Source organism: Xyrauchen texanus, chromosome 11 (genome assembly GCF_025860055.1).
Source record: "Xyrauchen texanus isolate HMW12.3.18 chromosome 11, RBS_HiC_50CHRs, whole genome shotgun sequence".
In the NCBI taxonomy this organism is placed as follows: Eukaryota; Metazoa; Chordata; class Actinopteri; order Cypriniformes; family Catostomidae; genus Xyrauchen; species Xyrauchen texanus.
The window spans coordinates 15,889,081-15,903,918 of NC_068286.1; the positions used below are offsets into that span (position 1 = coordinate 15,889,081).

At 38.9% G+C, this 14,838-nt stretch overlaps 1 protein-coding gene across 2 annotated transcripts in view; it reads left to right on the forward strand.

The window, feature by feature from the left end:
• LOC127651211 (mastermind-like protein 3) overlaps positions 1-14,838 on the forward strand; it is a 162,727-nt gene that overhangs the window by 102,158 nt on the left and 45,731 nt on the right. For both annotated transcript variants that reach the window (XM_052136940.1, XM_052136941.1), the window contains exon 2: positions 1,263-2,846. In XM_052136940.1, the coding sequence (XP_051992900.1) occupies positions 1,263-2,846 (1,584 nt within the window). The remainder of the gene's footprint in view (positions 1-1,262; positions 2,847-14,838) is intronic.

The following is a 14,838-nucleotide window of genomic DNA, read 5'->3' on the forward strand; positions in this document are numbered from 1 at the left end:
AGGGATCATCTGCAAAGTGGCTGAATGGAATTTTAAAGGAATTATTTGTGGAACAACGTTTGGAACAATTAATTCGCAGTTTCGTAAACGTATCATTATGGAGAATAGTTACGAATGGTTGTGGTTCTTATTCCACTCTATTTGTGGTATATTATGTATCAGAGTGTACAGTAATACTTAGATTTTTAACACTTGTCGCCCATCCCTAACCTTTGTTGGCATGTATCTGTGTAGTCTCTAACATGCTTTTGAGTTGCAGCTTAGATGCAGTTTAATGGAGAGTGTTGCAGGATGATTGTGCCCATGTGTGAACAATTAAACTTTGTCAACTCTCAGTTCATTTTTGCAACCGATTCCCTCCCCTCCATGCTCTTCTTTCTCTCTCTCTCTCTCTCTCTCTCTCTCTCTCTCTCTCTCTCTCTCTCTCTGGTGAAAAGTGATAACTGAATTTTGTCACCCTTTTCCGCTCTATCAGAGATTCTCAATGAAGTGACAAAGTTTGTGGAATAGGAAGTTGTAAAACTATTTATGTCAGTCTTAAGAAGGCACTGGCTTAATGAATTGTAACCTGCTTAATGGTGGGTTACAATCCACCAGACCCTGATGAGATGTGTTTCTTAGGGGGTGTTCCTAAATTAAGCATTCATATGATCAAAAACAGATAGGCAGATTGCAACAGAATAAAGATGTGTGGATCTCGACATGTGTTTTACTACTCATACATTATTTAAATATGTAATGCCCATTGCATTAGATGCTGAATGATCACACTAATACCCTGTCTGAGAAGTTGTCCCTTAATTAATTCCTTTTAAAGCACCACTGCTCAGAATTATTAAAGCTCAAGGAAAATTAAATGTGAAGGACCTTCTGTAGAGTGCTTTCAGTCAGATAAACAAAAAATAACTAGATGCTTCCAGTATTATCTTGAGAATGGCTAGTTTTTAATGTTTGCTGAATACGGTTACATGAAATGGAAGTTATGTGATGATCATTAGCTCCAAACATGCATCATTATCAATAAAATATTACCAATGTAACTTTTGCTTTCTGGACTAAAAAACTATTTACATGCCTCTTCTATGAATAGTTTAAATACCACCATACCTGGCTGTTTTATATTCAGAAACCGCTTCACTAGGTAACCTTACAGGATGTTCTAGGACAACAAACTTTATAAAATGTATCGTTCTTCATATAATCTTAAATAAACCTGAGGTAACCTAACTTTTCTTGTATCTTTTTTTCCTTCTCTCTCATAGCTCCAGGAAACAGTAAAAAGGAAATTGGACAGTGCCCGGTCTCCATTAAATGGTGACCAAAATGGGCTCAGTGATGGGAGCTACTCTCCTACTACAAAGAGACTCCGTAAGGAAGGGTGCACTGGAATGGACTCTCTGGGAAGCCTTCCTCCCATTTCCCCACTTCATCAAATGGACATCAAACCCACCTTGCCCTTGGGCAACAACAGTGCCTCCTCAAACAATGGAACCAGCAATGGGAATGTTGGTACCAACCATATTACTGGAGGATCTGAGGATTTAGGCAAGAACGGTGGTATACCCGACATTAAACTGAATGGTTCATTGGATTTAGACGATGGCTTTGGTTTATTGAAGGATATGAAACAAGAGCCTTTGGACGATGCTGGTGGAATTGAATCCTCAGATACATCACTTTCAAATCAGAACAAGCTATTTTCTGACATCAATCTGAATGACCAGGAATGGCAAGAACTGATTGATGAGCTGGCAAACACGGTGCCTGAAGATGACATGCATGACCTCTTCAATGAGGACTTCGAGGAGAAGAAGGAGGTCAGTGACTTCACACGGGCCATGACGGAACAAACGCAGCTTGCACAAGACCCAGCACCAAACCCTGTAGCTTCTGCACCCAACAGTACACCGCAACCACAGAGTGGCCAGATACCTATGGGCTCACCTCAGGTGCGGCCATCTTCCTCTGGTCCCCCTTTTGCAACTGCTGCCAATGGCACACCACCCCAGCAACCCTTGCAGCAGTCACCAGCAGTTGGAATGCCATTAGGATCACCCGCAAACTGTGTGGCCCGCTCACCACAAACGCCCACTCAGGCTCAGACACAGGCCCAGAGACCTGGGAATGGATATATGATGAATGCAGTTCCTGGTGTTGGTCCTGTGGGATCAACACCAGGAGCAGCAGTGGGCCCTGGAGGAGGAACCGCAGGTGGAAGTGGGTCCGTTGCAGTCCCACCAACCTCTGACCTTTCCCCGGCCGAGCAGCTAAAGCAAATGGCTGCCCAACAGCAGCAACGTGCCAAACTCATCCAACAGAAGCACCAACAGCAGTCCCAGGCAGCAAGCTGGTCACCTGCAGGAGCACCAACAAGCCCGTACAGTGGACCCTTTAACCCAGACAAACCAAATAGCCCCATGATGTATCCACAGGCTTTCAATGCTAACAGCACGATGGGGCCAAAAACACCAGGCATGAACAACTACCTCCCACAGAACCACATGAATATGCTCAACCAGCAGCCGCAGCAGCAATCTAATAACTTGGCTGCCCAAAACAACCTCAGTAAGCAGCTCTCTTATAGCAACACCAAGCCGCTGACTCATTTCAGTGGAGTAGACCACATGAGTCAGCGGATGACGCCGCCCATGGCCAATCAACCTAAAAACCCGATGATGCCCTATATGCAGGGTGCCGCAGGGCAAGGGGGTGGCCCACCACAAGCTCCAGGTCCATTGCAGACCCAGACAGCCCATCTAAGTGAAGAACAGAAGAGGATGATGTTGATCAAGCAAAAAGTGCTGAGTCAAGGCTTACCATACGGCTCTATGCAGCAGCATGTACAGGTAAGATCCTTGCATTATATTTGTTCCATTTTGTGGCAAGATAAGGCTTAGAACAAGCTTTACATTTTCATTAGTATTTGGACAGAATATTTTGTGCGCCCAGGCTACAATTGTGGGTTCTCTTCAAGAAATTTGCAGTCCTCTGGTTATTGAGTTGTTATTTGACCTGTATAGTGCATGTCCGTTTTAGGGCAACAATTCTAAGTTGACTTTCTTTGTTAGGCTGTGTTAATATCACATTTTTTAAATTGTCTTGACCGGCTTGAAGGTTCATTTTATGCTGGCCATCATTTTACAAAACTGATTTTCAGATCCAAATATTTTGGATCAAGCCTTTCATTTTGTTTGTACCATTTTAATTTGGATCAGTCCAGAAACTTTGAGGCAAGATAACACTTCAGCATTGGACTGTTTGCCTAGAGACTTGCTATAAGTCAAACTGATAATTCCTCACCCATAATGTTTGATTTTATGTCCATGTTGAGCAGTGGGGCAGTAATGGTGCCTGTTGCCCTGAGCAACAGCTAGCTCTTGAAATAGGAAATCGACACTCTAATATATTTAGGCTTACGCACGAGAGCCTGATGTCCATGTGGCCACCAAAATCCCTTTCTGTCACCTAACCATCTCGTGGAAAAAGGATATTTCCTCTCTTCTTTCAGTTTTTGGGATTGAGGATTTAAAAATTATTATAACTGATCACTCAAATTGAATTGCCATGCAACCAATGGTTAACCACTGGCCTTCAATCCACAGCTAATAAAGGTGTGCAATTTGGAAACTTAATGATTCCAAATTGCAAAATATACTATTTGTTGCATGATTATCATATCATCTAACACATTTTCTTACTGTAGCTACTATTTGCTTAAAGATTTCACTGTATCTCAGCCCAAGAGTCTTTTGTTACTGGATGGGTGATGGTGGTGGTCTCAGTTACTGAGAGTTATCGAGTCAGCTAGCTTCTGAACTGTAAATTATTCTCATTAATGGTGACATACTCAGCTCTTCCCAGACACCCTTTCTGTCCTCATTTTATTTAAAACATCTGTTCATTGGGGCTGTTGCTCTGTGATGAGATATTCCTCCACCCCTTTTCTCCTTTATTTTTTTATTTTCCTGCATCTCCTCCTCCCTTCCCTCTCTTCCTCACTCTCTTCTCAAAAGCAATAAAGGGGCATATTTATGATGGCTGCTGCTTTTTCAGCCTGAGAAAAATGCTGCAGAAAAGTGAAGAGTAGTAGAGATTAAGAAAAAGAAAGAATGAGAGAAAAAGAAGAATGAAGAACCTAAGTAAAAGATTGTTTGATTTATGGAAAATTTCAACTATGCAATGACGGAAATTGGTTATAAAGAAGATGAATGAAGTATGAGGAGAAATGTCTGCTCATTTGTCATTTTGCCTCCTCCTTAATGCACTTTATTAATGTTACAATACAAACCCCTGCAAATACATTTCATTAGAGGCATAGATTTAGGTAGGAATGAAGGTGGCCTGTCCCTATCAGGGGACAGCTCTGGGTGCGCAAATTCTCATTTGGAGTTAAGGAATGGCAAGTTTTTGATTGGATATAAAGCATTTTGAGTTTAGAAACATATCAGGCAATACAACTGTGATGCTCTTTGTAAAACAGTGCGCTTGTCATATCTTGCTCTACATACTTTCCCAATACCAAACAAAATGTAATTTTCATAGCTTTGAATGTTGCTGGTGTGATTGTGCCAAAAAATGGCTAATTCATCACATCACGATTCCTCATCCACTTCATACCACCCTGAGTGGTGTCTTCTTTGCTAATGCTTCCATAGCCTGAGGTCTGCAAATCAGAATCATTCCATTGCATCCTTTGAGTGCAGCACCTTCCATGTGGTTATTAGTGGTAAATGCGGTTTCACACAAATTAGAACAATAATAGCCTTAAAAAATGGCTGTAGCTTACAAAATACTAGAGGTTTGTGTCAGTAAACCAAAAGCAAGCATGTGGTACTAGTTTAGCTCAAGGGCTACATTCAGATGATTTGGATGCAATGCCTATGCTTCACACAAAATGACATGTACATTTCTCATGTCCCTTTTGTCCATAGGGTACAGTGTTCGCTGTTATAAGACCTTCATGCTATATGCAGTGGAAAATCAATAACAAACCCCAGCGATTGTATTACATAATTAAGTAGCTTAAAGGCATAGTTAATCTAAAAATGAAAATTCTGTCATCATTTTGTCACTCTATGTTAGGCAGAATGTTTGCCTTAGTCAGTATTCACTTTCATTGCATTTTTTTTTCTTTGATTCAATGAATTTGAATAATGATCTTGTGTTCCATGGAAGTAAGAAGATCTTATGGTTTTAGAACACATAGTAAATGTTGACTGGATTTAAATTTTTGGATATACTAACCTTTATATTCATGAAATGTTTTAAACCAAATCAATAAGCTTTTTAAAATTAATCATCATGTCAAATTATGGGCTACTTGTTTTCAGAATTATTATAGTTGTTTGTCTTGATACTCTGGCTGTGCCGACTCTCATTTGAAGTTGAGGTATGGCAAGATTTTGATTGGATAATACATTTTGAAGTTAGCATCTTATAAGATGTTTCAGGTAGATAAAAGACAGACCATCAGGTTATTGATTAAAGAGGGGGTCTGGGGATGGGGGTTTGATTTGCAGTTAGCAATATTTATGGTTGCTTATGAAGGTAAACAGTAAATGCTTTCTCATTTTGGCTTCATTGGACACACATATCATATAGATCACAGTACATCCAGTGGTTTTATTTTATTTCTTTTTTTCTAGTTTTCCTTTTTTTTCAGACACTGGGGCCAGAATGGGCAAGTTTGCGTAACTTTATTAATGTGAATTATAAAATGTTTGCATGGTTTTTAAAAGCTTGTTTGTCAGGTTTTAATTGTCACTCCATGCCATTTTGAATAGTGCTGTGACGGCTGTAGTTTATTTGTGGGTAATCAAAGGGAGAGAGGGGGAAACAGTATGGTGAGTGTGTAAGGCTAATGTCATCAAATAATTCATATTTAAACTAATACATGTTTTTTGGGATGGTCTTTGGATATGAATGGTGAAGTGTTGCTTTATGAAAAGTCAGTCTAAAGTAGTCTGGTATCACTCTCACAACATTACGATATAGCTTAATTTAAAAATTGTATAAAGAGAATTTGAGCTATGTTTAACCGTGAAAAATCCACTGCTGAAGTTCTAATGTGTTTTGGGTGATTTCCTGAATGTTGCTTTGCAGTTGCTAAGGTGTTCTGGGGTGATTTTTGTGAAAACTGACGAAACCAGTTACTTACATTTTATCTCCCAATTCTCATATATATATATATATATATATATATATATATATATATATATATATATATATATATATATATATATATATACAGAACATTTTCTCGACAGGTTTTGTGAGAATCTCTCTCTGAATTGTTTCTAGTATATTGACAAGTAGCCTTGGGATTGAGTAGCCTTATTCACGCATTGTAGGGCTGGGATAAACGATTATTTTTTAAGCGATTACTCTAGCGATTATTTTTTCGATGCATCGATTAATCTAACGATTAATTTTTTTTTCAGTCCGATTCGATTTCGATTAATCGACTTGTGACAACACCGGTAATACCGGTTTCATCGGGGGTGTATAAAATGTAAAAAAAAAAAAAACATTTGCCGGGAGTTTGATTGACTGGCGATCTGATCAATCAATCATAATACGCCATTTTTGTCCGACAAAGTAGTCAGGAGAGAGAAGATTAACGTCGGTGGATTTGAATAATGGATTGTAGGCTACTGTACTGACATCTTTCCGCAGTTAAAACAACAGTCCTTCTCATGTAGGCTACATTCATGTTTAGCCTATTTGATGCTATAAATTAACCAAGGAAAAGATGATCGGTTCACGAGCAGCTTTAACTGAGGCAATCTGTCAAGACACATTAAAGAGCCACAAAATAGTAGGCCTATTTATGGTTTAATTTTCTTTGAATGACCAAATTTGAAAGTTGAGACTTTATTAAATGTTACCTGCTTGGTCCTGTCTGTCAGCGCGTTGTCAGTGTCCTCTATGTATTTTTCACGACATTCATAGCTATAAGCGAAAACTTTAGGTGTCAACAACGTATTATAGCCTACTCCAACATCGAGTGCAAAGTGGGGAGTTGAAAAAAAAACTTACGGCGCTCTGTCATCTGCAGCAACCGGGTGGCGCCTCTTAAGGTGCTGGTGTATTGCCGTGGTGCTAGAATGGAAGGCCATCTCCATTTTGCAAAGACGACATATCACAGAATTGTTTCCTTTTAAATTAAAGAATTCCCATACTTTAGAGGAACGAGTGCATGCCGCCTTGCACTTCTGATAGTCTGAGGAGCCACTCGTGTTTCTACTACTCCACGGCGCCGCCATCTTTGTTTTGGGTCCGACGAATCGACACGCATATTTTGCGTCGACGTATCGTTGTCCCAGCCCTAACGCATTGATATTTAAAACAATTTCCAGATGATAATCAAATTATCTATGTTTATATATATATATATATATATATATATATATATATATATATATATATATATATATATATAGGTCTAATTATTGCACATTTTTGTCTCTTTGTACACATTTCTCAACACAGCTTTGGTATAGTGTGAGTGGCATGGTAATATAAAGGGGGGGTCACACACCGGATGCGTCTGTTGGACAACATAGCGTGTTCTAAAATTAGAAACAATTATTTTTCTTAAAGATATGCACACCTCCACCACCGCTCGGCATCTGATGTTGGAGCCCAGCTACGACTCCAGAGGCTGCTCAAAATTCTGTAGCACCATGCAGAGAAACATCCTTTTCCCTTCGTTTTCCATTAAATTCAATCCAAATCATTATCAAAGGACATATGTTATTTACTCTTGCAATCACTGGATGAAATTGTGTGTATATGAATCTTTTTAAAATAGATTACACAATGTATTTTCGGTTCGACAGCTTGAATGAGACCTATTCAAGGCTAAATACAGAGAAATTGCATTATAAACGTCGCCATTTTAAATTGTTCAGTTTGCACAGTTACACCAGGTCGTACACTAACCTACAAACTGGTCAACACCACTTAGTTAATTCTTGAAAAAGAACAATATCATTCATAACTTCTGTGTCAATGGTGACTAGATTCAGTACAGTAAATGATACAGCCCCTTGTGGTCTCCCAAAGCTGTTACACCAGACTACATTAAACAGAAGGTCAACTGACAGTGAATTGGAAAGCACACAAATTAGGCTTATAAATTTAAATGTCGGCTAATGTTAATATATTAATGCCTCAGAAACGTATCAAGAAAATAATGTGCCAATCAATAATTGATGTAGCAATATTTTGTGAGATTCCTATTACTTAGGGGTTCTTAGGTTGTCTTGGGTAGTTGCTAGGTGGTCACTTCCTGGCCCAAGTGAAAGAGCACACCCCCAAGTGAAAAGAACACACCTACATGTTTCTCTAATATTCTAGTGATATCGATGATAAAATCCCTAGATATGGCCCAAAGTCCCTAACAATCCCTTAACCCTATATAGCATTTAGCAAATAAACCACTAATTAAGGCACGTTGTGGTTATGTTTTTGTCATATTGATGTGGAGTCATGGTATTTAGATCTCTGTCTCTCACCTCCTGAATACATAATGACCACCATATGCTGACCCATACATGAGTTCTCCCTATATTATGTTCATCTTTCCTATGCCATGGAAGTTCCGAGTCTTGTGGAATAAACCTTTTCAGAGAAATCATAAAAAGACCACCCCACTGCTCCTGTCCTCTCCCCTTCCCCCACCTCCCTTTATTCACAGGAAGGAGAGGTATTGATTTCCTTCAAACCCCCCCATCTGACACACACATACGCACACATCAGGTTTTGAGCCGAGCTGCTCTCAGATCCTGCAGAAGTGAGGAAGGAGAGGAGAAGGGGGGCCTGAAGCACACTGCACACTCCGTTGTATCCTTGACAACACAGACACCAGACAAATCCACCACCAACCCTCACTGCACCGCCTAAACAAAGGCATTTGTGTGCACTTGTGTGTCGACAAGGAATGAGGGTAGATAGAGCAATGCTTTAGCAACTAGTTGTATAGAATTTGTAAACCCACACATGCTCAATTCCCAGTTGTAACAATATTTTCTCCACTTGATATCCCATAATGATGTATGTTTATCTGTTGTGTATTCACAGGGGGTGTCTAGTCAACATCTCTTCACTGAGCTATATTGACACAGCCGTGAATGAGCTCACAGAAACAGTGTCAGAATTGAGAGTATAGTGGTGGTTTTTGGACTAAATCTAATGGCTTGGTAGTAATGTTTAGAGAGACACTCAAGCTGGTTGGTGTCCTTACCAGACCTGCAGCCTAGAGCATTTAAATATAAACATTGCAACAAGCTATATTGATTTTTTTACAAAATGTTTGTATGTTTGGGGGAGGGGAGGTTGTTTACCTTCCCATTTTACATGTCCACTGAGTGGTGCTAAAAGCAAGTTTCTTTTTTTTTTCAAACACATTTTTAAGGTTTTTAAGGTCAATGCTCTGTCGATTTTTAAATCACCAAAAGTAACCTCCGTACCCTAAATTTTAAACCCAAATCTAAACAGTAGTGTCATAAAAAATCAATTTGAGATGCAAGCGCAACTGCTGAAGTAACCAAGTCACTTTGTGGTGCTTCTATGTCACCTTCGATTCATGTGTGTATTCAAAAAGTGATTTTGTAACTTTCCATAATATTTTTTCGCATTCAATATGGAAATTGTTTGTCGCTGAAATCTTATCGCATTGTGTCTGGTTAGGATATGGTATTAGTGATCGCTTAATTGTTGTTATTTTGTATTTCAAGCTTTTGATGGAATGTTTGCTTTCATTCGATATGTGAAACAATTTTGAATGTTCACACAGCTACTCTAGTTTGAGATTGGTGACCATCCCAGCCACACATACAGATTAAGTGTGTGGGTTCACTTTGGTTTTAATAGCATTCAAGTGAAAATTGAGGATATAGAAGATGTAATATATGGTACAATAATGATTCCCACACCAACTATAGTGTCTCAAGAGGCGTGTAGACCATCGCATTATTTCAGTGTGCCACAATTTGAATGTGTTGCAGGGTATATGCAGACCTGCAGTGAATAAGAATCAAGCTGCAGGTGCTGGTGATATCACACTGTGATACCTGTGTGCAGTGCATCATCTGATGGTGTGACTAGCGTGTGTGTGAGTGCTGCCGCTGCTGCACTCTTCTCTTTGTCCAAACGCTCACACTGACAGATGGAGAGACCACATGGATCATGGCAGCAGAGAGAGGGAGGGAGGAGAGAGAGAGAGAGAAAGCAGAGGAGATGGAAAGAGGATGGGCGGGGGGTGTTAGTGCATAAGTCAGTAGGAAGTGTGTGTGCAGGGGCATATGGTGTCCAGGAAAAGAGCGGACTGCTGTGGGAGTCTGCCTGCCTTGTATGCTTTATCATATACTCACCCTTATTTTGTTCCAAACTCGTATGACTTCCTTCCTTCTGTGGAACACAAAAGGTGATGTTAGGCTGAAGGTTAGTCTCAGCCACATTCACTTTCATTGCATCTTCTTTTCATACAGTGAAAGTGATTGGCCTTTCATATGTGCCCATATGCAAGATGTGTGTTTGTGTGCTGTATAAAATTGCATGAAGATTAAATAATGTTCACATTTGTGTGAGTGTGTATCCTTGTATGACAGAGCTCTGTTTAGTATGCAGGGTCCAGGTTGCTGTTGCTGCCAGTCTGCTATGAAGCCAACACTGTGGCCTGTAGCACAGAATAAGAATGATGCCTTCCCTATCCCCCCAGTGAGGATACCTCACCAATGAGAGGGAGACAAACTTTGGCCGTCTCAGCCACTCTGTGTTGCCATAGATACCATGGCTCATAGCGCTTTACTTCCGAAATCAATGGCAGTCTCAAAATGGGGAAAGGTGGGAGTTTTGTGTGTGTGCATGAGCTTGCACATGTGTGTTTGTCTGTAGGGGTATGAGTGTGTTCATATGGAAATGTTTGACACCTGTCAACATAAGATGCAGGAAGGGTAGTTATTTTGTCTTTAGTGTCTACTGTTGATGTGAACTTGCAGTGGGGAGTATTTTCAAGAATCCGCCATGCTTACACACACACAATGGTTGGCTCAGAACCAAAATTACTATATCAATACCTCGATACAAACAGTATGTAGACTGTTGAATATGTGTGATAGATTTGCATATCAGGTAACTAGGACATTCAATAAAATAAAAATATATATATCCTGTACAAGCAGATAAGGCCCATCTTTAAATTAGGTAGCATCATATACTTAAGTAATAATGTTTATCAAAATTATGAAAAATAATCAAGCATATATCTAAGCAATTTGTCCAGAGCATAAACATACAGTAACACATACAGTAATTAAATAAGACAATAAAAGAGAGCTATGACACAGAAAGCTGAACTTGATAGCGTAACCTTTCTTAAAGTGCACCTTTATTGGGGGGTTAGTCTCGCATGCTTGGCGTCTGTTGCGAGAGCGCAATGTGTAATCAGATAGCCATTTTCCACCGAAATTGCGATGGTTCAAGTGCCTAGCCTGTGCTCTGCTGGTTCACGGCCGGGGCAATCTGGAGCCTATCGTTAAGCGGCCGTGCTTTTCCACTGACATGAGAGCTAAACGGTGATGTAATGGGTTACTGTCTACATAGTAGTTTCAAGTGACTACCTCAAACATAAACAAACATGGCGCGTCAGTGTGTTTGTATACAGCTTTTCCTCTTGTTTTTGAGGACATATTTAAACATACGGATTAATGCAATCCAGTGTTATTACATTGCTCAACAAGATTGTCAGAAGCGACATCTATGCTAAAGATGACAGTTAATGTAATTATATTATATTGTATGAACTATGGCTTAGCTTGCTAAATTCTGTAAACTGTTACATTTGAATCATTATTAACTCTGGTGTAGCAGATGACTTAATTTGGATTTTTGCAATAGTATATAATATTATTGATTGAGAATCCCACCGTTTTACTTAACAGATAGCCACGATCTTCCAAACTTAGTGAGCAGCTGGTCAAAAATCCCCTTACAGAACAAAACAATGCACAAAATAAGATGACAACAGTGTTAGAAAAGCTAACAAGTTGGCAAATATAACAACTTACTGAGATCAGCTGAGGACACCGGCGATTCACTGTTTATCACAAGCGTTACTCGCTGAATTCAATGCCCTGGTAAGTTAGCAGCCTGGTCGGTGTCAAAGTCCAAAACATTGTTGCTTCGTCCACTGTTGCTATTGTTTATGGCATTTTTATGGTCCCTGTACTCGCTTAAGTGTTTTTCAGTTGTCCGATTGAAGGCGGCATGCATCATTTCGTGCTGTATCTTCATAGAGATTTTTTCCTTTGCGATCTCTCTAGTTTATCTCGGATCTTTGTAAATACCACATCGCAAGTAGAGCACTCGTTTCGTCATGTTACCTGAATGCTTTTGATGTCTGATCATTTTGTGGGTTTGTTATTGTTGTTATAGAGCGAAGAAATACTCTTGCTGCAGATGGTAGCTACTGTTGTTGTTTGGGAAAACTTTACCATAGAGACGAAACATTATCCCATCCTCTGTCCCCTGATGTAATCGTTTCCTGCGTAGAGACCAGCAAGCTTTTGGGGCCGCTGTGGAATAGGGCTGAAACGAATGATTATTAGAACGATTAGTTGACTATTCAGGTGATTATTGCAACGATTAATCATTAGTTCTTAACTGAATATTCAGCTTTTGCCTCGACTTAAAATGTTGTATTAAACATGTTTACAAAAAATCATCTTTTAAAAATATCTCTAAATGTCATTCAGTGAATTACAAGGGACAAAATACTTGGACTTTTATTGGTTAATTCATGAAAACATTCAATGCAAAAAATCCTCTTGTTATCAAGTGTTTTTGTCTTTTTTCCCATTTGAAATTATCTAAAAATCCTTAAAGCAAAATACATTTACTTGAGAAGCAACATCTAAGATATTTAGACTTGCTTTTAGAGAATGTATCTTGAATATAAGTGTATTTTGTATACAATTGTATTTTTGGTTATAATTCTGTGAGTGCAGTAAAGACCAAATATACTTATATTCAAGATATGCTCTCTGAAAGCAAGTCTAAATATCTTATATGCTGCTTCTCAGGTAAATGTATCTTGTTTTAAGAATTGTTAGCTATTTAAAAATATTTAAATATTAAATATTATATTGAACATTCTTCGATAAAAAAAAATTCTTCTGCAATATCGCTCCTAAGTAAATGTACGTAAGGAGTTTTAGATATTTATATTGGAAAACAAATCCAAAAAAGTCAAATCTAAAATATTTTTATTTTTTTATATATTGTATAGTGGGCCAAGACTACACTCTCTCACCTTTTTGGTCACTTTGACTCATTAACTCACAAAAAACAAACTCCCTATTCTTCATAGAGCTTGAATCCCCGATTTTCTTCACGATAAGATACACACTGTGACACATATATTATGATGAAGTCGCGAGCCATCGCGTCTAACTGCTGCAAGCGCGTGAGGGATGAGTGTCTCCTCGTGAGACAGTGTATCGGCCGGGAGAAGTTTGAAACACACTCACGCTTTTTTCATGCGAGTCTGACCGCACATGCCAGTTTCGGAGTGTGTGCTTATTTATACAACCAGCTTCCTTTTTTATACTGAAAATGCGTGAAACAATTTCAGAATTCCCAGGAACCCGAACCATGTCAGTGGAAAAGGGCTACAAGACTGCCTCCATAATATTGGGTATTATAGTAATGAGAATTAGTTATTAAATGATGTAATACATTGAATTTATCGTGTTGCATAGATGCGTGTTTACACTGTAAAGTGTCAACTACGCTTTCATGCTTAACGTCACACTGCCTGCCTGAACTCAGCTATGCCAAAACAATCAAATGGCACTATCACGATTCTTTTGCTTCTATACTTGAGATCCTATATTAGTAAATATATGTGTAAACAGTCTGGCCATTCTCTGTTGACCTCTCTCATCAACAAGGCATTTCTGTCCACCGAACTGTTGCTCACTGGTTTTTTTGTTGTTGTTTTGGCACCATTCAGAGTAAATTCTAGTGACTGTTGTGTGTGAAAATCCAAGGAGATCAGCAGAGTTACAGAAATACTCAAACCAGCCCATCTGGCACCATCTTATCTTTCATTACTTTTTCTATATCTGAATAATTTACACTGCTTTTATAAACTTTGAGCATTGTTAGTCTGTGTCTGTTTTATTGTTTTTATTTGTTATATTGCTTGTAATTTATTTATTTTTCCTTATTTTATTTATGACTATTTACTTATCTTGAAGGAGACCTATTATGCCCCTTTTTACAAGATATATTATTAGACTCTGGTATCCCCAGAATGTTTCTGTGAAGTTTCAGCTCAAAATACCCCATGGATAATTTATTACACCATGTTGTAAATGCCTCTTTTTGGGTGGAATCAAAAACACGCTGTTTTTGTGTGTCTTTTTAAATGCAAATGAGCTGCTGCCGCCCCGACATAGCTCTGGTCTCCATGAATAGAATCAGAGACAATGGTTACTTAAGCTGCATTAGCCGTGAAATCAGCTAACAAGCACATTCGGAAAGGCGATTTGCAAACATTCACAAAATATAAAGTGCGATACTTACATCTTCAGGATATAAAACTGGAACACAAACAGTTGGTTCTGATCATGCTTGAGAATAAAACAATTTGAAAACCCTGCTTTATATTGACACTCATTCACAAAGCAGTCTGGTGTCAAATGATTTGCACAAACCTCCACACATTTTTGTATGTTTTGTGGCACATTTCCTTCAAAAACCAAACTTGTCCACTGCGTCTTCAGTGTCTCTGATGCCGGGAGTACATGAAGACTCTTATGTTCACTTTCA